General features: G+C 49.4%; 1 protein-coding gene across 3 annotated transcripts in view; it reads right to left on the reverse strand.

Annotated features, from left to right (window-relative positions):
• Positions 1-14,848: 14,848 nt before the first annotated feature.
• The window catches only part of RGS9 (regulator of G protein signaling 9), a 35,787-nt gene continuing 24,614 nt past the window's right edge, over positions 14,849-26,021 (reverse strand). For 2 of the 3 annotated variants that reach the window (XM_076353637.1, XM_076353636.1), the window contains exons 13-19: positions 25,742-25,857; positions 25,177-25,264; positions 24,509-24,647; positions 23,378-23,463; positions 21,808-21,925; positions 18,093-18,511; positions 14,849-16,558 (exon numbers count right to left, since the gene is read on the reverse strand). In XM_076353637.1, coding sequence (XP_076209752.1) covers positions 16,402-16,558; positions 18,093-18,511; positions 21,808-21,925; positions 23,378-23,463; positions 24,509-24,647; positions 25,177-25,264; positions 25,742-25,857 — 1,123 coding nt within the window. In that variant the 3' untranslated portion in view covers positions 14,849-16,401. Of the gene's footprint in view, positions 16,559-18,092; positions 18,512-19,771; positions 21,926-23,377; positions 23,464-24,508; positions 24,648-25,176; positions 25,265-25,741; positions 25,858-26,021 lie in introns of those variants that run through there. The other variant, XM_076353638.1, reaches the window with a different exon arrangement.

Here is a 26,021-nt window from a genome sequence, read left to right on the forward strand (position 1 = left end):
ATGGTGCTCATGCGAACCCAGCACAAGAGCTGGCAGGTTCTTCGCTTAGCAATCCCTCTGCCAAGCACCCCAGCCCTTCTCCTTTTGGATTCAGGCTCACAACGTTCTCTCCTATATTTTGGCACTCCAGCACACAGGCGGCTTCCAGCTACTGTAGCTGATACTCCTTTCATTTGCTGCCAGAGAAAACTCTCAGCCCGCAGCTCTGACCAACCATCGGGCTTGCAGCTTCCCAGCTCTTGGAGGTCTTTCAAAGTAGCTCTTTCTTCTGAGTTTGGTGAAACCACTGGCTTTGGTGAGATCTGCTGCTTCTCTTTGGATCTGGGGTATGTCTTCGAATAAGCATGACTCCCTCTGCTCATGCAGACGGTGCTCACAAATCAGCAAATCACCCATTAGCATGCAGGCAGCTGGGAGAAGGCTGTCCTACCTCCCAGTCCTGCACTTGGGCTCTCTTGTGCACCTTTATCCTGTGAATCACAGTAAGGATAAGGCACAGAATGAAGATGAACGCTTATTTGGTCCTCAGGTGGAGTCAAAGCTGGGAATCAGGTCTGGAACTCCACCTCCCTGAAGCTCTGCAAGTCCCAGTCCTGGCAGGTTTGGTTTGGATGTGAGTCCAGGTGTGCAGCGACCAGGGAGCTCCCAAAGTGCATGGACAGCAAGGGAGGCGGAAAAGGGCTCACAAAGGAAATTCCAGTTTATGGAATTATTCCATTTTAGTGTTTCTATACTAATTGTTAATTGAGCATTGTGAATAGACCCACCAGAGAAGTGACTGGGATAGGTACTATCCACCTGCAAACACTCCATGCGGGACAGAGTGTACAAGCAGAAAATATCAGTGATGGACATGGGACTGTGGTGACACAGCCTCCTCTAGCTTCAGGAACTGGGGAGCTCTTGAGAGAAACAAGCTTGCATATATTCATCAAGATCAATTTTCCTAGAGACAGTTTTGTTGTAAATCCCCAATACTGGGCTTTAGGAAGGCCAGCTCTGTCACTGCATGCCACAGCCATTACTCCTAAGGAAGACTAATGAACAAGCCCTAAAGAAGAGGTGTCCTGGTGAGGTAATCGCTCAGGTTACCATGCAAAACCAGCAGCACTCTGTACCTCAAATGTGAGGATTTGGGAACAGAGACCTCGTTCAGGTGACCAAAACTTTCAACTGTGGAAAGGAAGACTGACTCACTGAACAGAAAAGAACCGCATGGACTTTTTCTTGCCTGCTCTTCTCCTTTAGTCTCCCAGCTTCCCTGTGCATGGTGAGTATTGTACATCTTGCTTCAACTCTGTACACACAGAGACTTACAGACATCTTCCTTACCCACCCAGGGCGGCCATCCAGGAGGGTGCTGCCAGCTCACCAGAGTGCACAGTCAAGGGTCAGGTAAGGAACCTGTCTCTAATATGTCTCAAAAGTTTACTTTTCCTAACAAGGTTAAAAAGATGGCATCTTAATTAGATGGGAAAAGTACATCAAGCTCATTAACTAATTACGAGGGAAAATCCCTGCAGCAGATGCCTGGATTGCCTACAGTACTGCTTACTCTTAACTACTAACTTTGAAAAAGGATTCTGCTATTAAAGCATTATTTCGTTCCAAAAGCACAACAAAGTCATTTATTTTTTATCATGTCTATCCAAACTAACCCCTTACAGCTTTTATAAAGCATGTTTGTGTTAGGCACGGGGCTAGGGGCATGGGAAGACATCCTTACAGCTTCCTGGGACCATTCACAAATGGCACCAGCTGCCTTTTGAGAGACCATCCAGTACCTGACACACACTGTCTGGGCTTCAACTGGTGTCTCTACAGCTCTGTCAAGAGCAAAATATTAAATGACCTGAGGGATGAGGGCTGAAGCATAAAGTTATCAAGCAGCCAAGAATAAACTCAGCCAATAACCTCCCTATGATCAGCGGGAGACCTTCCCCCTTTCGTTTCTAGCGGGAGCTGATAAAGCAGGAGAAGGAAATTAATCTTGTGGCTACTCCTTGTTGCACCAGATAAGGACTTGAACTAGAAATATGATTTATACCACTGAGCACCTATCGTTGCTTCTGAACCAGCCTGTGAGGCACAGCTGTAATGTTAGGGCTTGACTGGAGACATTTGTCTACAAGGACTGAGACTTAGAGGTCATTTCAGGTAGTCCACTGAATGGTCATGCCATGGAAACAGCTGTTGATCACCAAGAAACCTTCACCAGGATCAAAATGGTGGCAGAGGGAGTAATTCCCAAATAGCACTGCAGGGAGATATAGGTGCGTATTTTAATACGTAGTTCCCTTTGTGCAGTACAGGTGCGTCCAGGCGAGTATTAGAAATTCAGTGGCTAAATTCAAGTGGAGGTAAAGCTGTACAGACTGGGAAGCCAACAGGACTTTTTCATTCACCTCGTGAGTCAATGCGAGAGTGTTGTGAAACCCATCCTTGCATGGCGGGGTTAAACTGTTCAGCAGTGTGATCTTGCAATGTGCTGACAAATTGAACTCAGCAGAAATGTATCGTGCTACGCAGAAATATTTGCAAGAGGTGGGCTCACTTCAGACATTGCCAATTATATTTTTGTTCTTTAACTGATAGTAATTGGCTTGCAACCTGCAGTAATACACTCTCCACTTTGCTTTGCAGGGGTATTTTCGTGTTCAGAGAGCTAGCACAGAAAGTAGGAAGAAATCTTGGCCAGCAACAAAACAGCAATTGTTACATAATCTCCAGAAAGTTGCACAAAGCCTGGGTAATGTGAGCATTTCTCACCTCTGTAAGAGGATATTTTGCTAATTTCAGCGGGATTTTTAACAGAGTAAAGGTGTGACTCAGAGAGAGCAGACATGGTAGAGTTTGGCCAAAGTGTTTAGCTGTAATGGTGATGGCTCCATCATGGAGCAGGTCCAGATCTAAATCCTGTTTACCATCCTATGTGGCACAGGGCTTTCGGGCACTTACAGACTAATTTCTTTCTCCCAGTGTGAGGGAACAACTGTGAGGGCTGCAGGGGTGACAGGGAACAGTAGCACCAGCAATGAACAACACGGCAGAGACGAAGGAGAGGCTGCTTGTGGAAAACGGAACTTTGAAGCCGGGATCAGCTCTTTGCTGTGGGGTTCCTGGGCACTACAGTCACCCCAATAACACTTCCTCCCCAGTAACTCCTAATGAGAATCGGGGAGGTTTCAGAGAACGGCAAAAAAGGACCCAAATTTTGCAACAGCCTGTCCTCCCAACCCAAACTTCCCAAAGCCTGAGGGACCTTGAATTCTCTGTCAGGAATGGCAGCTTGAGCTCACCACTGCCTCCCAGCTTCATCCCTGGAGAAAGAGGCAACACCCTCCACCATCACCCCTACGTAGGAGAGCTCTTCAGATGTTTGTTTCCTGAACTACAGACAGCAAACCCTAAATGTTTTCCCTCCTCCCCTCTTGAGGCTGAAGGAATGCCTTAAAACATTTCTAATCATGTAATCTCAGCTGTCATATGACCTCAGCGAGAGAAAACGGCCAAATTCAGAGGAAACTCTTTGCTTAAACCTATCATTAGCTCTTCCCCCCCCCCCCCCCCCCGTTTTAAATAAACAAACAAACAAATGAAAAAACCCACAGCCTGTACGGGTGTTGTTGTTTTCCTTTCCCTAGAAAGCCTGAGGAATTGCATGGTCAGGGAACTTCAGTTATTCGAAGTCGCCATGAAACCCACACTGCTGGCTAACAATCCATCCCTCTGCTTACGGGAGCATTATCAATAAGGAAAGTCATAAATCGCCCGCTGAACAGGAACTCAAAGACCAAAGTCATGTAACTCAAACAGGCTCAAAGCAAAAGAGTCCCTTTAGTGTGAGGGTGGTCTGTGTAAAGTTAGGAGACACCTGCTAGCGAGTCCTGAGACACTAGCATCTGTGTAAACTTGCCCCCTCCCTGTGCCCGCAGCCCTTATAAGGTGTTGAATGAAGCAGTTTCATGAAAAAGGCTCTGTTTGGGGCAGTTCTAAGGCTTACATATACCTAAGTAAAACAGAGCCAGTGCTGTGCAGTCCTGGGATGGATTACCAGGGACCACAGGGAGGCCTATTAATTATTGTGACAAGCTGATCTACTTGCTGACTGGTGGCTTGAGTTGCATGCGGAGAGGTGGGTGTACGTGCGATAACAGCCCTCTCTGTGCGAGGGTTTCGGGAGAGCACAATAAAGTCGAGAGGATCTGAGGAAACTGGAGCATGACGGGGGGAACCCGAAGCTGAACGAGCACGTCCACCTGGGGCTGAGGGGTGAGAGCCGGTGGGGTCAGCCCCAGCCTCCTGTGGATCCCTGGACTAGGAGCGGTACCCCTGGCCCCGCTGCAGCACCTCCCGGCTGCGGCACCGCGGGCAGCACGGCACCGTGGCAAGGGAGTGGGTTGGCAGAGCAGATCTTGGCCATCCAGATCGTGCTCCTTCGTCCCCTCAGATCAGCAGCAAGCAGGATTTGAACACTAATTTATTTTTAATTGGAAAGCAAAAGCTAAACAGTGAAACCTCTGTATACAAGGCCATCACACTTCCTTATGAATTACAGTGGAAATATTTTAGCGCTGGCAAAGCTGAAGTTTGGAAATACCAATATTTCACCAAACCAGTTTTGTAATATGCAGAAGTGTCATACATATTACTCTGAAGTTTCTAGCTGTAGGTGAAATCTTCTTATCATCAACTCTCAATATAATATGCGCTTATCTTAAAGGACATTTACTTTCCTGTGCTTACTGACTGTATTTGAATTGTCAAATGACACTTTGCTGAAATTATTAAAACCTAGAGGTCACAGAGAACCTGACTTGAAAGCGGGAACATACATTCTTTCGTCTGAGCAAAAGTGCATATTTGGAATTTTAAATGCAAATTTTTTGGAGGAAGAATCGCTTTTCTGGCAGTCAAGTACAGACGGAGCATTTGAAAGAAGGTTCTGCTTTAATTTTTGACAAGTGCTGTGAAAAGATACTCGGCTCTGCCGTTAGAGGGAAGGGACAGAGCAGAGCCCCGACCGCAGCGCAACGCGGAGCTGGGGAGCCCGGGGAGGGTGAGCAGGGGCCCTCACACGACCCTCTCTGCTTATGTTTCTGGTCGGTGTTTTACAGCAGGTCCTCCCAGCTCCACAGAGCAGATCGCAGGTGACCTGGCAGCCTGGTCCCTCGGGGAGGGTGGCAGGAGAGGGGAGGGCTGTGCTGGGCACTGTCATCCACCAGCCCTGCGACCTCTGGCTCTTGTCCTAAGCCCCAGCAGAGAGCCAGGCTCCGGCTGCTGTGATACCCGCATGGCTCGGGCTGAAGAAAGGCAGGGGGTATCTGGCTTATATACTCTGACTGCAGGAATGTTTTCTTTCTGAGGGATAAGGCTTATCTGTTCCCCTCATTCATACTTCCTTTTAGGGTGTTCGGCAAACGGATAGGAAGGGGAAAGTAAAGATGTTCGGCATCTTTCCCAAAAAAATCCTCGAGTAAAACCACCTCACAGGACATTTGCAGATTAGCTGTAACCTTCCTGTTCTGTGGTGGCTCTCCGCAGGACGTGCCGCAGTGCATCCCAGGACATGCCTAGCTGCGAGGCCAGATGGTGCCAAAAATGCTCAGGCAAGGAGCGGTGAGCCAGCAAGCTTGAAAGAGGATGAGAAGCAACCTTGCCCGGGTGCCGAGCCAGGTCTGTGCCTCTGATTGCGTGTTAGATTGCAGCGCGGGGAGCAAACCCTGCCCGAGCAGAGCACGGAGTTGAAAACAAAAGCCTCAGGGCTTTTGAGTGCAGAGTTTTCCCAACACCTCTCAGTTACCCCTGTGCTGAGCTGGTTTTAGGTCTGTACTGTATTGCACCAAAGCTTCAGAAGCTGCTTTTATTCTGACGAGGCTCCACTTGTTTGAGAGCTGCAGTGAAGAACAGGAGTAGTAACGTGGGGATATGTTTGTAATTGCCTCTTCACAAGCCTCACCGCTGATCGACGAGCTCACGTTTCACAGGTGGGGACACTGAGAGCTGGAGTCGAGAAAAGGTTTCACAGGGGAGTCCAGACAGGGTTTGGAACACGTGCCCTCTCACTGCCTGAGTGCAGCCGAGTCCGTAACCACCAAGAGCCACCAGCCCTTTCAAGCCTCCTGGAGTCACAGCAGGGCTGCTGACCTCCCCTCCCTGCCTGTCCTCTCCCACGTTACACCGCTCAAATGAAGGAGCAGAGAGATGCCAGAGTTCAGATGTTCAGTATTTTAGCTGTGCGTAGCTAAACATGAGACACTCGAGGCAAAGGATGGAGATTCCGCTTCCTACAGCCTTGAGATGAGTGTCTGGTGACTTCTGCTACTTCATCTACAGGCTCCATGAGAGGGACTCGGTGTCAAAAAAGTACTGCAGCCCCAACCCCAACACTTGAAGGTGAGTACCAACAACGTAGAGGTCACTGAAGAAGAGGGGATGGAGGAAACCTGCACGTGATGGCAGAGAGAGCTAGGAAGACATTTCCCACCATGAAAGGCCCTTCCCTTTCCTCCCCTTCCTCTACTACAAATAAAGCCGTGGTTTGAGGTATACAGACTCCAGCCCTACCTTGCTTCAGCTGGTAACAGAGGGCAGTGACATTATCATCACTACATTTACCAGTGCGCTTGCAAATATACTCCATTTTCTAGCCCACGCTGAAATCCAGGTTGTTCACCTCCTCCCAGGTATTTCACCTCCACAACCTGAATTATTTTGCATAGATGTGCTCACCCCTTCATTTCGCTGTGAATCCAGACCCATCTTCACTAACATAATGCAACCTGACTTAACTATGACACGCTTCATCCTAGCGCCTTCCCAGCGAGTAGGAAGGCAGTCACGCTGCCTGCCAGCTTCACACCCTCCTCGCAATCAGCAAAGCCTGCTCCTCGGCTCCATTTTCATGCCTCCTGGAGAGCTCCTCGGTGCTGATCTGAAGTTTGGATGCAGTGCTGTTTTTATATATAAATGACATTACGACAAATGATGAAGGATTAAATTACACTTCAATCAAATCAAGCCAAACCAGTAGGGATCGAGGTCCCAGTGGAAAGTATACATGGAGTTCCTTAGCTTCCTGATTTGAATGACTTTGTTCTTCTTCCAGAGAAAGAGGGGGGGGGGGGGGGGGGGATGAAGGAGAAGAGAGGGGAAAGGGAGAGGAGGGGGGAATTTGGCCTAAAATGAAACATTTTCCTTTTAAGTTGAACATTTGAAAATGGCTGGGAGGAAAGAACTGAAACACTGTAATGGCTGATACTGAAGAACAGCCTGGGACTTTTGCTTTTTGAGAACAGAAGCCAGGGAGAGAGCTGTGGTGTGAAAAAGGCAATGCTGTGTGCCTTGAAGGGGAAGGTGTTTGCAGCAGCCCATCTCCTGCAGACACTGAAAACCCCCTGCAAGGCACTAACCCAATTAGCTTTGCAAAGAGCTGTGCTGTGAAAAGGCAAAGGCACTGACAGTGGTTTTGGTAAAGGCTAAAGACAGCTTCACTCTGCCTTGCACTCCCATCAGAGTCACTTTATTATCTTTGTATTACCAGATCTTGCAAAGGTTGGCTCAAGAGCCTTTAGCTCTGCATCTCTGTCCAGCTAGAAAGCCTCTCTTAGCATCGCGCTGGCTCGCAGCACCATTTTGAACACGGGAGCATTTCTAAACACTGCAGAAATAGTCATTCCATGAATGAGTCTGCCTGAAGTAGGTAGGTAGATAGACAGACAGACAGATGGGCAGGCAGATACTGTGCTCTAGAATTTGCATTAGGTACTTTGCTCTAGAGGTTGTATTAAATACTACCCACTGTGTTCTGATTTCTGGGTGCAAATCTTGGATATTTTGTACAACAGATCCCATCGGTGAAAGTCCAAACAGGTGAAGCAGAATACATCAGGGTCTTCTTTGGCTTGATGGTTGTGTCTGAGAGACAACCCATCAGGTTGACTTAGCTGTGACACCCTTCACCCTCCCCGGATGGTGGCTGTTTGATGAGCTCAGACAAACCCAAAACCTTCCTGGCAGATGAGGCCAACATTTCAGAAAACATTTCTTAAAACTTTGGCACCATGTCTGCACGTGAATCACATGCTGTCAGAGCCAGAGCGGGTAGAAGACCTTTTCCCACTTCTTCATTTGATTATTACTGTCCTCAAACACCACGCACTACCAGCACGTGGTATCCGCAGGTCATCCATTAATCTGCAGGAGGAGTGATGGACAAGTTCCCCTCTGTTTACAGTGCAGTTTACGTTATTCTGGTCATAAGATGTGTGTCAGCCATGTGTGTACCTGCTAGAAGACCCTCTTCCATTTCAGAAATGAGAATTTTAGTCTCACCGAAATGAAAGGCAAGAAGAACACTTCAGCAGGGCTAGAATATCCCTCTCAGTGCATGGTAAAGCCACTTCCACTGAAAAAAGAACAAAGCCCACAAAAGCACACACATGCACAGATGTGTACACATGTGCTCAAGCACACGCTCCAGCCTGCAGCTTGACAGGATGAAAAGCAGAAGATAACCCCTTTCTGAAAGTCTTTTTGCTATGAATTTTCTCCCTGTAGTAATAGGCTTTGCAAAGTATTTTAAAGAATAACTTAAGCAATAATTCCCAGGAAACCATTTGTTACCTATGGTTAACGTCCAATCTGTTCACATTACATCTCAACTTTCTGACACAGAAATCAAGGAGAACACTTGCAGAAATCAAGATCCAAATTGGTTCAGCCTCTGAGGATAATAAAGACTTAGAAATATGTATAAATTTAAGTGGTTTTGAATAAGGACAGCATTTCAAAAAGCAGTCGAATTGTTACTTTGAAATAAGCCATTATTTTCTGCTTTTTTAAATTCCAGTCTTTAATAGGGGATGAGATCCAGACCGCCAAGAACCAAGGAGGGTTTTTGATGCAAATGAAAAGCAGCATTTAAGAAGTGCAAGTATCCCATAATAGAGCCCACACCAAATTGCCAGCTCCCAGACCTGCCTGGAACATCCAGGGGTCCATCCAGCCCAGGAGATCAGAGCAGGAGGGTTTAGAGGCCCCATCCTCTCAAGTGCTGACCTTGTGATTCACCTTGTTTCTCTTGGTGAGACCCTGGGGCTCACACCACACCCCGTATTCAAATGTCTCCAGCCAAAGAGTGCAGAAGGTCTAACCTGGAGTCAGACCCAGACATGCAACACGGGCAGATGTTGCCATGTCAGGGAAGGGATGGGAGGAGAGCTCCTGAAGTCCCCTTGGACTGTTTTTGCTGATCCTGTCCCTGTCCAATGTCCCAGGAAAAACATTGAGTTTTACTGGAATTTATGAAAGAAAGCCTTTCTCTCCCACAGTGCCATACTTGGTGACAAAACATCTGGCAAGGAAGCATCGCTGGCATGAGCATGAGTGATTCACACACCCCTGAACAAGCTTAGGATCTTCATGCTTGAGAACCTCCATGGACACCCACTCCTGGCACTGGCCAGATCTTTGCAAACCTTTCTGTGGTGGGTGAGAGGAGAAAGAAGCCATTCTCGGCTATGGTGCAGCCGGAGAAGGCAGCAGCAGGACAGCAGGTCCTCTCTTTCTTCCCCACGCAGAGGGAAGTGGAGCAGCATGGTGCCTCCTTCACTCCCAGCCACGCCAGAGGGTCTTCTTCAGTTGCAGGGACACACCTCTCCTGACCTGGGAGAGCAGAGCCTGCTCCACCGAGAGCATGGAGGAGCTGGAGTGGCGGGGATGAGATGGCAGGTGGGGGACGAAGGCACATCCAGCAGAGGATGAGGCTGCCCCACATGCTGGGGCAGGAGGAAGGTGGGGAGCAGGGAGGAGACCTGCTGCAGCGGAGCACGGCACAACGGGAGAGCGTCAGCGGAGCGAAAATAGGAGCTGGCCCTCGACAAAAGGCCCAATTAGCCGTCCTCCCGCAAACAAACAGCCCCTCATCCCAACTTTTTCAAAGATTGCTCAGAAAATAAAAGGGCCACAGGATTGGAGGGATCAACCTACAAGTCATGTACATCTATTTAACAAGAAAACTCATTGATAAGCAAACCACCTGATGCTTGCACAGCAGAAAAGAAAACACCTGGCTCTGCCTGTGGGTTGATAAGCCAATATCTTTAATCTTTTTTTTTTTTCTCTTGATGACTGAAGTACACACTCTGTGCGGCCCTATGCTCTAGCCACATTGGTAATAGTAACAAAGCTTTGATGTCCCCCTCATTCAACAGAATGTTGTTTAGTTCAAAGCGAAGAACAGAGGCAATTCTTTGCTTTTAAATTATTAGCTCCCTAAGTCTTCTGTAATGATATAGTTTGACTGAAGTGTGCAGTTTATTAACTACATAAAGACGATATTATTAGAGCGGAGAAAGGCAGCCGAAAGTTTTGCCTTTCAGCTCAGCAGCAGGGGTTTTTGATACTTTGATCTCAATCAATGCTAAATGTCTTTGTGAGATAGAGGGAGCAGCAGAAATTACCTTTGGCACCATGACTACATCAATTATTTAGTTCTTTTTCTTATAAATTAAAGTGTTCTTCAACTTTTACCCCAATTTTTTCTTCTTCTTCTTTTTTTTTTTCCCTTCAGTTGATTGGGGGAAAAAAAAAGCTGACTGGAAGAAGTCTGGCTGTGAACATTAATAAAAATCCCACTGACCTTTCCCAGTCCTGGTCTGGAAGGGTCTTCTCTAGGGCGAGGAGATGGATTCATGTGAACAACAACAGCAGAAGGGTAGCTTGGAGTAATGTGCTGTTTAACCAAACGACTGCGTAGGTTGTTATTGCAAATTTGTCTATGTCTAGCCTAATTTCTTTTTTTTTGGTCTTTTCTATTGCTAGCATGAATGTCGCCAGAAAAATGGGACACCCGATGGAAACAAAAGGATTGCTCTAAGCGGAATTTAAAGTGTTGGTGTTTATTAAATTTCCTTCCATTGCTCCCAGCACAATGTTACAGAGGGAAAGTTTAGGAGCAAGAATGAGGCAGCCCCATCTTGGGTAACAACAAGAATAAATGCAGGTCTCCTAAGGCTTACAGCAGAGCTTGCGAAGAGCCAAACCACTGTACCTGGGACTTGCAGCAGGTGCCTACACGCTCTATGTTGGGTGCACTGTCATTAAAGCCACTGGCGTCAGGTAATCCTACCCATATATAAGCTGTCACCAAATCCCACCCATATATAAGTTGTCACCAAATCCTACCCATATAGAAGTTGTGTCCGGTCTTGAGTTAGTCTCCTACAGCCAATGGAGGGAATAAGCCATTTCCAGAGTTGATTCGTCCCATCCTAAGCCTGGTGACCGACTCCTTCCCTGGGGACAGAGGGAACCCAGCATGATGGGACTAGAGGTGAGCGGGGATAATGCAGCCCAGTGCTTCTGCTGGATAACAACAAATGGATGGATATTTCAGGGGAATTTGTGCTCTTTTAGTATTCCAGGGAAGAGACTAGGCTGATGGCCAGAGAGCAGAGCCAAGGGAGGAGGGTATTCCTGCAATTTTGGGGACAGAAGTCGGTGGCTGGGCTTCAGTGCTGTGGTGTACCAGAGTGTGTTAGAAACCACTGGAACCAGAACCTCGTCCGGGAACATGAGCAGCAGGACCACAGAGATGCTGAGGAGCCTGCTTTACACCAAGACTGAGCCCGATGCAGCTCGAGGATTTAAAATACTGTCCTTTGGCCAGAGAAATTTTTTGTGAGCAAGAAATAAAAGAGGTCTTTGCAGAGATGTTGAAGCATAAACTATGGGAACTCCAATATATTTATATGTAAAACATGTTGGAGAACAACATAATTCTGTTTTCATGGTGATCAAAGTTTTGCAAGAAGGAGGACTTGAGACAGTGTGCTAAGCTGCTATGGCAACATGAATTTTAAAAAGTAAACTGACTTGCAAGAGCTTATCTTTTCCTCTTTAGTGTAGCGCAGAACAGATCTGGGAACCTCTACCCTAAAAGGGATCCTGCGAGGTGCTCACCTCTGCTTCTGGGCCAGGCGTATCGCAAAATGCATGAAACATATCTCTTGTGGCAAGGGGAAAATTCCCCTGGTGACTGGGTTTCTTCCTGCATCCCTGATGCTCCTGCACCCCAAAAAGCCAAGCCACGATGACTCTTTCATAATATATTTATCATAATTCAGATATTCAGGTGTTGGGGTGAATGTACCATGAACCACTTCAGTTCGACCAACATCCTATTCTGGGACCCCAGTAGGATGTAATGCGATGCAGCCCCTGCACAGAGGTGAATTCAACCCACAGAGCACTGTTTCCAAGAGCATCATGACGTGGGCTCGGCTTACATCTCGGCTTTCAAGCCACCCTCACAAGATGTAAAGGCAGCGGTGTCAGGAACGTTTCTGACGGCTCCTTTCACAAGGGGATGCTGTGAAGAGCTGTCATGCTCTGAGTCAGCTGTTCTGCCGCGGCTGGCATTTCAGGCAGGAAGAGCCTGCTCGCAGAGCTATCCCAACCATGCCGCCTGCCAAAACTACACTGGGAATCTCATGGGAACAAGCCCTCTCCTGAGCCAGCTGGTACTTCCTGCTCCTGAGGCCTGATCCTGCTGGATGCTGAGCATTCTTTGTTCCATTTTTAAATTAACGAGACTTGAGCAATGCGCAGTCCAAGACTTCAGAGAAAAAACAGGCCCTCAGTGTTTTTGGCACTTTGGCTGTACGTCCCAGCTGGAGAGGAGAGAGTGAAATGTCAGATTTAAAGGGAGATTTGAGAGATGCCGATAGCCTGGAAAACAGATCTCTAATTTTAATTAGGTTCACCGAGCTGGCCGTGCCCCCACATACGCCTCTCCTTCCACCCTGCAGGCCAGGCGCAGCGTGGCGTGTACCCCAGCACCACGGCACAGCCGCAGAGCAGCCCCAGCCGCAGTTCAGCAGCACAGCCGGAGCGGGGCTCGCCCCAAAGCTGGCAGCCCGCGCCGCAGGATCCACCTCCTGCCCATCGCTCCAGCAAAAGGCTGAGGTTCACGAGCACGGGACTCTCTCCCATCCTATCCCAACAGTGTCCCCTTGAGGTTGATGGCTGAGGCAGCCTGGGAAGAGCCTTCATGGAAGTTTGGGGGAACCCCAGAAGCTGCTCTTGCTTTTCAGGCTGGCCCACTGCTGCAGAGTGAGCATGCAAACAAATCCCAGCAGCCGTGGGTCAGCCTGAGCCCGAGCAAAGGATGCTGGAGGAGCCCACCCTAACACGGGGTGTGGGAACCCCACAGGTGGGAGTGGAGCACGTTGTAGAACCACACGGCTAATTAAGCATCTTCCTTCCAGGTTCATTCAAACAATATCTGAAGTCCGACCATTGCGTCCCCTCCTGCAGCGCGTCAGCTCAGACCTGGAGCATGGGGAGCTCTTCCAGCACCAACAAGCCGGAGCGGAGCCACGGCTACTCCATGGGTCTGTGCCAGCCATGAGCCCCCGCAGCCGCAGGAGGCAGGAGAGCGGAGCTGCTGCGGTGAGGGCACGGGGCTTCCTCACTGCTGCTGGAGTCTCCTTTCTTCTGTCAGCCAAGCAGCAGGGAGTTTTCTGAGAAACTGCCCACAGGGAGCGATCACTTTTTCCAGTCATTAACCTTACACATCCCTCACATTATCGGAATACCTTGGATGTCTAAGTTGCTGTAGCGAGCTAATTCTTCCAGGTGACTCCAGGCAGCATTAAATGGGCTCCTGCACAGCGAGGGGATTTGAACTGCGAGAGCTGAAAGCACTCCCGACTCCAGCATGCCAGGCCTCCAGCGGGGGCGAGATCGTCAGATGTCACCGTGCGAGCGCAGCGCAGTGGCAGGAGGGATCTGGGGCCTCCGGAGCAGCGGTTTTCAACCTGCTGCTAGCAGGCACCTGGGGGGTCCGCGGGTGAGGGGAGGAAGGAAGGCAAGCAAGGCACGGGCTTGAGATGCATGACATGGGGGCCTGTGCCCCCCAGGGGAAAAAATTATAGGAGTCCTCAGGTTGAAAGATATTGGGGAAAAAAAGCAGTGCCCTGAAGGGATAAATGTTGGAGATTCCCAGTGCTGACCTCTGGGACACGTACGTATCTGACTGACTGGATGGAATTGCATCAGGGTGTCCAAGCCCTGACAGAGCAGCCAGTTTTAGATCCTGAAGTCCTTTCTCTGGTTTAGAAGATGAGCATGAGGCCAAGGCACTATTTAATTCCTTGGCAAAGATGGGGACATCTTCACAGTCCATCCCCTAAGGAGCAGAACAGGTCACCAGAGAGCGTGAGCTTTCCGTCACCCGCGTGTGCACCACTGGAGAGCCAGCACAGCCGCATCCTGGTCTCCGCTCAGCAACCACAAAGCTGTGTCTGGAGATGAAATGCTGATTGCCCCGGGTCACTGGAAATAAACCCAGTGATATTTCCACAAATATTTCCCTCTGTGCCTCTTTGCAGCGGAGGAAGAGCCTCCCCTCACCAAGGCCAGCGTGGGTGAGACCCACCTCTTTGACAAGAGTTTCTTGGTGCGTCCCCTCTTCCCTGTGGCTAGCAGACTGTACACTGCTAAAAAGAGGTTCTCATGGTAGCTGGGTATCATATAGCACCAGCTACGTTACTCTTGCTAAGCACAAAATAAATAAGGGTAGTGCCCAAGTTCATCATGGAGAATGCATGTGTTTGTCAGCTTGTGAAACTGAGACAAGACGTGCGTCTTCCTCAGCAAGCTGAGGACTTGAGGAGCCGAGGTGGTGAGGAAGCCAGCCTGGGGAGCCGGTGTTGAGCGCCCACCCCGGCTCCATGCACATGGATCGTGACCCACGTCCGAGCCCCAGACACTGCTGACCCGCGGCTGCTGTTGGCTTCTGGAGTAGAAGGCAAGGAGGTGCACAAGAGGAACCGCAAACCAATGTAGAATAGCTCTTATAATATGTATATAATATTAAATATAATATTATTAACTCTTGCACATCACAATGTCTCCCTGTCTTGTTTCCTGGATTATACATTATCAGTGTCTCGTCAGGAGCAGCTGAGTAACAATATTAACAAAACCAATCACAAAAGACACCACGTTTGTCTCTCGTGAGTAATAGGAGGCCACCACTAGTGACGGCCAGAGCAGAACCAGATCCTTCCGACAAAGCAAAGCCAGTAAGAGCAAACACGCATTCATACTAGAGTAGCATCATGGGCAGTGTGGGGCGGCACCCTCCTGCTCGACCTTTGCTTTGGGGCAGTGCATCTTTCTGCTCCCCTGGGAAAGAGTCTTTGGGAACAGAAACAGCCTCTTGATTTTCCCAAACTGCCTGTGATTAGAAGTGTTGTCCCAGACCTGGGGGAAACGGGGACCACCGAGCATGTGTGAGGAGAGACTTTAAATCCAACAGTAGAAGTCAGCATGGTGAACCACCTCAGCCACACAGGCAAAGCTCCATTTACAATCAGAAATATAAAATAGAGACATCAAAAGTCACAGGCCACGTGGCCAAATTACAGAATAATGACCCACATCACACACATCAAGGAAACCCCTCCACACTTGAACAAAAAAACCGTCTTCAAACACAGACATGACGTAAGGAAAGCAACCTTCTAACGCTCTTGATAACAACACAGTTAAAGACTGTGGCAATGCATCAATCTAAGATTGGAGAGGCCCAAAACACCAACAGGGATTTGTTTTGGATCTTCCCAGGTGGTGTCGGGTGCAGTTCAAGTCATGGTTTCAAAACCCATCCTGGCACTGAGAGGCCACAAAAGGGAAACTGGAGCTAATGCAGCAGTGCTCTGGAGCCTTTGCTCTCCTCCTGCACTGCTTGCTCTTTGGGATCATTTTTGGCTTGGATTAAGGAATGATGCTATGCTATACAGTACACAGCTTCTCATGAGGGGTTTACTTTATTTTCCCCAGCAATCAGCTGTCTCTTAATGAACTTGCTTTAAAATTAAAAAATTGTTATTAATAATAAGAGGTGGACCCAAGCTGGGGACACAAACATGCCCCAATCTTGGCGTTGAAGTCTAAGTCCTACTCTGAAAAATGCCTGCAAGCTCTGCTCCAGCTGTGCTGTGTACAGTGTGCTGACACCTCATGGCCAAGCAAGTAATTCAGATAAGACACCATTTCCCAGGAGATATATATATATACACACACACATAAATTCTCCATCTGCTATAAGGCAAGAAATGAGGATCATTTATCAAGAAGTTTGTAATGAATAGATCTGAATATAGCAAAGATAGGAAAGAAAACCAGTCCAGAAATGCTCCAAATTCTTGAATTACAAACAGATGGGTACACCAGGGTCCGTTATTCATAGCTGTGGTAGTCTGAGCTTCCTTGATGCTGAACGATGACTCTAATGCACTTCTTCAACAGCATGGCCCACATACTGAACCATACATGGCAAACCTTGCGGTCTCAGGCCTGGAAAGAGAGGGTCCCTGTCTGGGCTGCTTGTTACCCAGCTCTCCCCTCTTCCGTGGGGTTCTCCCAAGGGCAGATCACCTCCTTCGCAGAGTCCTTACGAGCTCGGTGGCGGTTGTCTTCTCCCTCCTCAGAGTCTATGGGGTAGATTCTGCTCTCCAAAGGAGCATCCATTTTTATTTGGAAGAAGCTGCATTGTGAAATAAAAACTCATCACGCATACGGCACTTTTTGATGTGCTCTCTGAGACAGCGAACACGCAGCACAGAGTATGGCTTTGAGTTTTCCACTGTTCAAACCCCAAATCCCAAAGCAAAACTCCTGAGCACAAGCCCACAGAGATGGAAATCGAAGCAAATGTGCACTCCCACCCCTTTGAAGCAAAACTGCTGTGTGACACAGCGCCAGCACAGCCGGAGCGCAGAGCCAGGTGGAGAAGGAGCCCTCAGATTTGTGCTTTTGAATTTATAATGTGGACTCATCCACTTGGTCAGCAGCAGAGGTGGATTAAAAGAGGTTGAGGACACGTTACTCTTAGTGAGGGACATGGGCAGGATTTGGTTTCAACAGTGACAGCCTCTCCAGGCAAAAAATCCCCATTCTTACACATCCTGCTCCAGAATGACAAACGTTTCATGGCTCTCCCTCAAGATTTCTCCTCCCTTGTTACTTCTGGGTCTCCTCTGACTTTCAAATCATTAAACGAAACCTAAACCAATGCTCGAGAGCAAACACAAATACATGAGTGGTTTTCCAAATTCAGGGATCAAAAGTAAAACCTGGGGGCTTTACACCATGAACGGGAGGCGTAAGCGCAGCAGAGAGGAACTGCCAGCGTAGCCTCTTGCCTTGTTTCTCATCAGAAAACACATCCAATACAGAAAGCAAGTGCAAGGAGCCAAGGGGAAGAGACGCTTTTAGAGGCCTGGCCATGATTTGGGGCAGGCAGCACAAATACCAGTGGTGGTTTTTAGATGCAATTGCAGGAAAGGCAACCGTCAGCCGGGCTCGCAGCGCCGCACAGCCTTGCGGGGAGGATTCTCAGGGATATACGGGGTCCCTACCCCAGAGCACCTGAATGTCTCACTGTCTTTGCTGGTGCAAAGACCTTGAGCTCGTCTCCAAAGTCACCAAAATAACCGAATCGGACAAACAACAACTTCTGCTAACGCACATAGGGCAGCAAGGCCCCCGGCCCGTGAAGCCTCTTAATGTGGACAATTTACAAACGTAAATGTATCTTCACGCTGAGCTGGGGCTGTCTCGTGCAAGGGGGCCGCCACCTCCTCCGGCCTGCTCCAGCGTGTGGAGGCTCAGGGACACGGGGCAAGAGTTGACATGGCTGCAGGGGGACAGGCAGTGCAGGTGCCTGGTGTCCCCAGGGGGGAGGAGAGGCCACCGTCCCTGGCTGCGCCATGCCGCACCCCAGCAGCCTCATGGCCCGCTGCTCCCCGGGGCCAGCGGGAAGGTGCAGCGCCTCCATTTTCTTGCCTGAGGCCAGGGAGGAGCGAAGCCGGTGCCCACTTCTGGCAGCCACCATCACATGCGGCCCCACAGCAGGCAGACGTGGGGGTGAGATGGTGACAGCTGACTGGAATATGAAACACAAGGCCCACTTTAATGGGCTCAGCTGATACTATTTCAACCTTGGGCTTATTACAAACCCAGTTAGTCCCAGAGGCGAGCCCTTCATGAGGGCATCCAAGTGCCTGGACGGTCCTTACCTGCTCACCGCCTTGGTGTCCAGCTGGAGCCGCCGCTCCCGCCCGCCCAGCGGCTGCACCTTCCCATGGGGCATGGCTGGGCACTTGGGCGAGAGCGTGGCGAAGACGGGCGAGGTCCAGCAGCCCCTCTTCAGGAACCGGCCGAAGGACAGGGCGGCCGCACGGGATTTCCCGCCGCTGGAGGGGAAGGGGCCGGGGCCGGCCCCCTCGGGCTCCCGCTCCCTCTTGGTGCCCACGGTGCTGTCTAGGGCCACGCTGATGGGCGAGGGGCAGGCGGTGCTGTAGGGCAGGGCTGGGGGGCCGGAGGAGGCAGGAGGCAGGCTGCCGGGGCTGGGGGGCAGGCAGGCAGGCGGCGATGGCGGGGTGCCGGTGCCAGCGTAGACAGCCAGGCGAGGGGCTGGGGAGGCACGGTGGCACGGCTGCGGGGAGGAAAAGGAGAGAGGCTCAGTCAGGCCCGGGGGGGCGGCATGCTGGTGGCTGGCCTCCCCAGGCTTCGTCAGGAGGAGAAGGGCCGGATGCCGCCTGTGCTGCCAGGAGAGACAGGGCTCAGCTGGGAGGCAGCCGACAGTCACCCCAGCCAAGCCTGGGCTGGTGCCCCCCTGTCCTGCAGCTCTGGCCACCTCCCTGCCCTCTCACAGCAGGAGAGCAGAGGCATCATGATTTGCCCATGGAAAGCAACAGGGTCGTTGCTACCGGCCTCAGCGGGTGCTGAGGGATCCAGCTCCACACCCGCTGGGATGCTGTAGGAGACACCAGCTTGTCTCATTCCTTACAATGATTAGCTCCAGGCACAGAGGAGTCTGCTATCCCAAGAATGTGATCTTGGTTATAAACGGTGTAACCATGTCACACCCAAAGCACCAATGTGCTGGCTGCTGTGGTGGCCAAGAAACAGGACACTGAGCTCCAAACCCTGATGACTGATAATACAAGAAGCCACATCTTGTACTGAAGCCCCCACTGTCCCTGGCTGGTGCTGTGAAGCCTCCAGCTCAGCCAGTTCAGCCCCCAGGACAAGCCCAAGCGCAGATTCATCAGCAGAGGACATGCTGCATGCCGGGGTGTCCCCCTGCCATTTCCCAAGGACTCACTCCCAGCAGAAATGAAATGCAACTCAAGTGTCCAAAAAGAAGTGCTGAGAGCAGAGGCACATACAGAAAATGCATGCACGCATGGCAGAAAGATGACACAGCAAAGGATGAACACACTGAGACAAGACAGAGAAGAATGAACTCGGTTCTTTTTTCATTTTCTACATTTATTTTTATTAGACAGATGAATGCGTGAAAGCGATGGCCAAGAAATGAAACAACATATTGCTCTGATTTCCAATGGAAACAAACAATTTCTTGGCTGGCACAAAGTGAAGTTCAGTTTGTACCATGGTCACACTTTGTACGAGGCGACCTTCCTCTTCAGGGACTGAACAGCAAGGGACCAAGGAGCGGTACACTGGGTGGTGCCAGCTTATTCAGCCTATAAACAGAACAGAGCCAGCTTCTGCCTGCAAGTGTAGGACTGGTGTTTCACAAGCGCAGTGACTCCAGAGCATGCAGTATTAACCCATGTCAGGGGGACAGCAATGCGAAGCTGAGATGATGAAAAATCAGAGAAAGGAATGGATAGAAAGAACATAAAAAGCAAAGCTGCAGACAAAATAGAAGTAGAATCAGAGGGACTGACTGGAACACACTGATTTGTAATTTATTATTTATACCCTGACTTGATCTTCCACACGTTACTTCGTACTGGCAATCCCAACATGCTCAGTGCTCCATGTTATACAAACGCTGAAAAGACTTTAGAGCTCATCCCATCCAAGTAGCTTTGGACCAACCCTGCCAAGTTCTTGAGTATCTTTCAGTGCTCTTATGTCAAGGTAGGTTGACGGTGCTCAGTACCTGACGTAACAAAGTCTTGTGGTTTTAAGCAGAATTAAAAAAAAAATTACGGTCTGAGCCTGCTCACCCTTACAGCGTTGCAAAATTTGCCATTGCTTTCACTGGGAATAAGAGCAGAGACTTAGCAAGCAGACCTTGACATCAGAGCAAAAGACTCATGCAACTTGGTTTCAATTCCTCTAAGAAGGTTTATCACCATTAGGTTAACGGAGGTCACGACAACCTCCCTAGCTCAGCTGCGAAGCAAAGGAGACTAGTTCTGCAGTGATACCAGATCAGACCGTGTAGCCCTGATTCTGCCTCTGATAACACACACAGGGAGGGCAAGAATTGGTGTTCAAAGCTGTTCGGGACACAGCTATCGCCCACTACCTCCCTGTTCGCAAGGGGTTGGTCTTGCATGTACCCTGGTACCTGAGGGGTCCCACTCACATCCAGCTTTCTCCATCTCCCATTTCCTGTAAAATCACACCACTAGTAAAAACGGATGAACAATACAAACAGGAGTGAAGAAGCTTCCCGGACCTCAGTCCTTCCCACTCAGTCCCTCTACTTCCGCTAAATTCTAACAAACAAGGAAGCTTTTCTGTCCCCCCAATTCCCTTTACTGGGCTTTGCAGGAATCTTCCCACTTCTGGTAATCATTGGCCTGGTCCAGCCACACCGGGGTTTCCCAGCAAAGCCTGGAATCTCCCTGAGCTCTTTAGCACTAACGGAGTTGTTTAGGTTGCCTCATTCTAAAGAGCAAAAGAGACTGAGCAAATGAAAAGAACACTAAAGTTGAAATCAGCTCTTAACACCTCTGCCCTGGTTCTTCCTTGCCTCTGGGCTACAAGCCAATGACAACTGGAACTACCTCCTGTTAGGTTTTTTTAACAACAGAAAATAGAAGAGCAGGAAAAAGACAAGAAACACAAAGCCATGGCTGCATCTCTCAAGCCCTCCTGCAGGCTTTTGCGAGAGACGGCTCTCTATGCCTGCACACCTAGCTCGTCATGCAGGGGAGTCACGGGGGAGAGCAGAGCTTTCCGCTGATCATCTCCAACATGCCAGGGGGCACTTGGGAGCATCATTAAAATTCAAAGGGTCACCCAAACCTTCAGAAATGCTCATCCTACTGTTCTCACAAGAAGTCTACCCCGCTCTTCTGCCTGTGGCTCCTTTGCACTGGCTAGGAGGTGCAGGATACTTGAAGTGAAGGGTGCGCTCCTCTCAGGGGCTGCACAGGGTGCACCCCTTGGGAGGGTGCACATCCCCCCGAGAGGATGGACGCCAGCACAGATGTGCTCCAAGGTGGGCCACCTCACTGTACTCCCTGCGGGGTTGCCCACCCCTGCTCCGGGGAAGGCTAATTTGAACTCAAAGCATTGGGACTGCAGAGCTTTATTCTGCCTTGTGCCATCCCACCTCCTGGAGGAGCATGAGGCAGGGAGAGGTGGCCAGGCTGCCCAACCTCCGGAGGGGGCTCGGGGCAGCCAGAAGGCATCCCCCCTCTGAGATGTGCAGGGAGGGAGCCAGGGCCCTGCACCCCTAGTCCGGCACAGCCAGCAGCCTGGTTCCGGCAGCACTCCCATGCCTGACATGCCTGGGAAGTGACATCTGCTGCTCCAGAAGCCATAGCAACATGCAGGAAGCAGGGTGCTGGCAGAGCCGGCCTGGGAAACTTAAAGCAGCACTGACACCTTCAGGAAGGGGAGACGAAGCTCAACACCAGCCTCGGCTTGTCTCTTCCCTGCGCTGTGCCCTGCGGGGCTCAGAGCCTACTTGGGAGGTTCATTCTTGAGCTGGCTCCTGCGATCCAGCTTGCTCATGACCTGCGTGATGTCCACGGTCGTGGCGGCTTCTTTGGCTTTGGCCTCTTCCTCTTGCTGCCTCAGGATGACAGGGCTGGGGCTGGAGCGGAGGTGACGGCGTCCGAACGGGAAAGTGGAGCTGGGCAGAGAGTGAGAGAAAGAAGCAAGGCGTTACTGGAAAGTAGAAGGGCACCAAAAACTCACCCCTGGTAAGCAAACTTACCAGGGGGGCAAGCTCAGACACAGAGATGGATGTGCCGCTGTCACCCGCACAACAAGGAGGAAGCACAAATGCGTACGAGATGGTTTAAAGCAGGACTTGGTGACTCAGTGTCACACATCAGCTACAGAACTGCTAAAAGTGTAAAGTCAGTCCTGTTCCTGGTCCTTGTGAGGAACTCCAGGGCCAGGAGATAGAATGATAGAATGATAGAATCATTAAGGTTGGAAAAGACCTCTAAGATCATCGAGTCCAACCGTCGACCAGTACTCCTTTTCTTTCCTGTAAGCATTTGCACGTAACTAACCCTCAGTGTGAACCCAAACAACTGCCATTGGTGGAATTTTTTCTGTTCTCCTCAGTAAGATCATGATAGGGACCAGTATGTGTGTTTCTGGTGTCTGTGATACCCCAAAAAACACCTGCTACCTGCTTCAGCAAAGCCATTACCAGCAGCAGTGGAAACACGTGTTAAGCCACCTCTGGATGAGGTACTAGCTCTTTAGCTTACCCAGGATGCTGAGTATTGTGTCTCCAGAACAGGCACTGACAAACATGAAGGTAGTCACCAGGGGTCAACCAGGATCTGCCAGCGACCTTGTGATGTGTGGCTCAGGGAAAAAGTAACCAAATCCCAGGCAAGTCAGCAGGAGGGTTTTTTCCACTGACTTGAAATGGTCTTTAGATGAAACAATAGTGTGAAAGTCCGTGATTCCTCTTTCTTGCTTGCTAGGTTGACGAGTGGAAGAGGAACAAAGCAGCACACCACCCAGTCTGGCTCTGACATTGCACGCTCAGCTTTAAGAAGCAACTGCAGTTCAAATGGCCTAAATTTGCTATACAACCTTCATCTTGGTCAGGAAAAAGCCGTTTCAAGCCTGCTCCTTCTAAGTCTGTCTACCTTCTGCCAGCAGTCACTCGCAGGTAAGATGCTGTTTGCTCCCATGTGGCTGCCTGTCACCTTCACTTCGCAGGGGGTAAGCGGCTCTGTCCAGGCAGAGCTGAGCAGAACCCATGGAGGACCCTGCGGTGGCTCTGTCTTCTCTGGCAGCCAATGTTTCATGGGTGGGAGTTGTCCCATGCCCAGTACATGGTGCTCTCTCCTTCCAGGAAAGGAGCTATAAGTAACTCGACAATCATAGCCCTTCTAAACAGACCCATCGTCAAGTCAATTCTGACTGCACACAAGCCACTTCCAAAGGGCTCACAAACAAACAGCATAATCAGTCTCAAAGCAAGGCATCTTCTTAGAAAAATTTTATTTAATTAAGCAAACATCTAAATCATAGTAATTTTGCTGCAACTCAAGCTTTTTCTACCCTTGCTACAACAAGAAAAACAAACCGCACAATTACATCCCGTTTCACTTGCCTTTTTTTGACAGCCTCTTGTGGCACAACAGCCTTGGCCAGCATTTCCTTGTATACTGGAGACTTTAAGTAGCGACCATAGGAGTCCTACTAGGAGAAAAAAAAGAGAAACTGGTAGTTATGGGCTGCAAACACCCTTATTAAAATCACCACCAAATACAGCTGCTCAGGAGCCAGGGAGGCTGGGAACTGGATTATCTCCCCCAGCAGCCCAAGGGACTTTGCATCTTTCAGGCAAATGTAGCTATTTAAACCAATACCCTTTCATCTTGGTGTAAAATTCCCAGGATTTTCCATCTCACAATAAAGCTTCCCAGGTAAGATCCAGACCAAAAGGTCTGAACTGAGCTTAGCCCAGGCCAGTGGTGTCTCACAGTCATTGCAAGGTGAGGTGCTCATGTTTCAGGAGACGAACTTTTCAGCAACTGTTGAAAGTCAGCATAGTTCTGCTGCTTTCAGTGTCAATATGCATTAGAGGCTGCTCTGGCCCATAATGCTCCTTCCCGCTAAGTGTATTTTGTATCACTCATAAGGAGGAGTTACGGGTTGTTTGTCGTCACCGTGATCTGAGAAAGCCATGACGTACTGTACGGTGACATCAGCCCGCAGTCTGCTGCACCAGTCAGACCTAAAAAAGGGTGTCCATCAACATAACTGCAGAAAAATGTGTGAAAAACCTCAGTAAAATTTGAGATGGGCCACGTCTGGTTATGGTCTTGGTACAAAACTCATGCAGTTATATCACAATTGCTACTACCTTTCCCATCCACTGCTGAAATCCAGTTGGATAAAAGCATCCTACCATAGGGATACCTGATGTGGCACACAAAGTGGTACTAACTGAGTGAAGTTAAAAGATTTGTTCAAGCTTTGAATGAGCTGGTGACCAAGCTGGCATTAGAAAGTAGGACTTCCAGCAGACACCTGACCTCCACCACCTTGGGGACATGCTGCTTTAGAGGGAAGAAGCAGCAGCAAAATACAAAGGCCTGAACCAGTGCTTGCTTAAGTCAGCAAATTTGAGGGATTTTCAAACAAAGGCCACTTGAAAGTGACAGCTGATTGCACACAAAGGCATGGAAAGGCCCAGAGAACTGGAATCCCCCTAAGGCTTTGGAAACAAATAACAAACCTTTTTCATCAGCATGTAAATGTGGGTCTGAGCAGCATCTAAAACATAACGATGAGGGTGCTTGAGGCCTTTGACCGTGATGCCCATTGTTGTGCCATCAATGTTAATCCAGCGCCTTGCTCCTGGAGCCAGGAAGAGCCTGCAAGGAGGAGTAATCAACAGTGCCATTAACAACTGGAGAATTCCTGGAGACTCCTCTGCCTGTGCATGAAAGGGAAAGTTCCTTTAGCTCCCCACTACAATTTGCTGTCCTGATCTTGGGCAGTCAATCTCCTCTTCGACAGTACAACATGCAGTCACTTCCTCTTGCACTGTTAACACACAATATAAACCAAATTTTAGCCCACAGGAAGCAAAAAGGGTCTCTCCACTCTCCTCGTGGCAGCCCCAAGATCTTTGCTATTCCATACTTCTATTTAAATTACATGCTAAGGCCTAAATGTAATAGTGGAGAAGAGAGAGGAAAAGTAACTATATAACAAAACAATACCTACGGTTTCATCTTCACAAAAGCTCCTTTCCTACGTGGGGACATAGGACAGCCACGTTTGATGACAGCTTACAAAGAAAAGTCTCAGGAATAAATCATTTGGAGAATGACAACGTGTGGAAGAAGGTGATGGGACTCACGTACAAAGAGTTTAAGAATGTAAAATTATCACACTCACTTGTAAATTTCCTCTGCTTTTTCTTTGACCTTGGATTGGTCTCCATACTTGAGATCCTCACAGGCTTCCCAGAAACTCAGATTCTCTCCTGCGAAACAAGGACGCAGTCAGCAGAGAGCGAGACTGAGGAAAACGCAATCCCATTTATTAACTCCTAAACTGAGTTTGTTTGACTCAATATGTGTTGGCCCCAATTCAGTCTCTCCAATTCTTACAGCCACCTTGAAAATCCCCTTGGGACTGAAGGAGGAAAACGGGGAGAAACAACACCTGTAAGAGCTTGTGAATTCAGCCAGTTCCAGCTTGCCTGGGAGCCGTCCCCCAGCACAGGGAGTGCCCTGGACTGTATTTTGTGTCCTGTGCCACTAGATGGTGGCACTGGCTGCGCAGCCATTGCCTCCAAAGTCACTTCTACTGCCTTTACTTTGTGACTTTGTCATTGTCTCAGCCCAGCTCACAGCACCTACTGCAAAGGCATGGATTTCCACCACTGCTCTGTCTCAGCTGTGCAGCATCCTGCTGTATGGCCTAGGCAGGGACAAAGATAGAGACACAGCAGACCCACCGCTGAACTCCTTCTTCAGGAAGAGCTGGAAGTTCTGCCGACCTTTCGGGTCCTGTATCAGCTCACTGAAATTGAAGGCCCATCGCTCCACACGCATTCTGGTGGGGATTTCCACTCTGCACAGGTTGAAAACAAACAGCACTGCCAGTTTCATGTGGCCCATCTAATTGGCAGATTAATTAAAACCAAAATGCCCTCTGCTGGAACGCCAAGAGACCTCTCAGCACTCTCTGTTTTCCAGAGTGCTGTAATGATCTCCTGAAGTCAGCCCACTAAGTAA

Source organism: Aptenodytes patagonicus, chromosome 16 (genome assembly GCF_965638725.1).
Source record: "Aptenodytes patagonicus chromosome 16, bAptPat1.pri.cur, whole genome shotgun sequence".
NCBI classification, from domain to species: domain Eukaryota; kingdom Metazoa; phylum Chordata; class Aves; order Sphenisciformes; family Spheniscidae; genus Aptenodytes; species Aptenodytes patagonicus.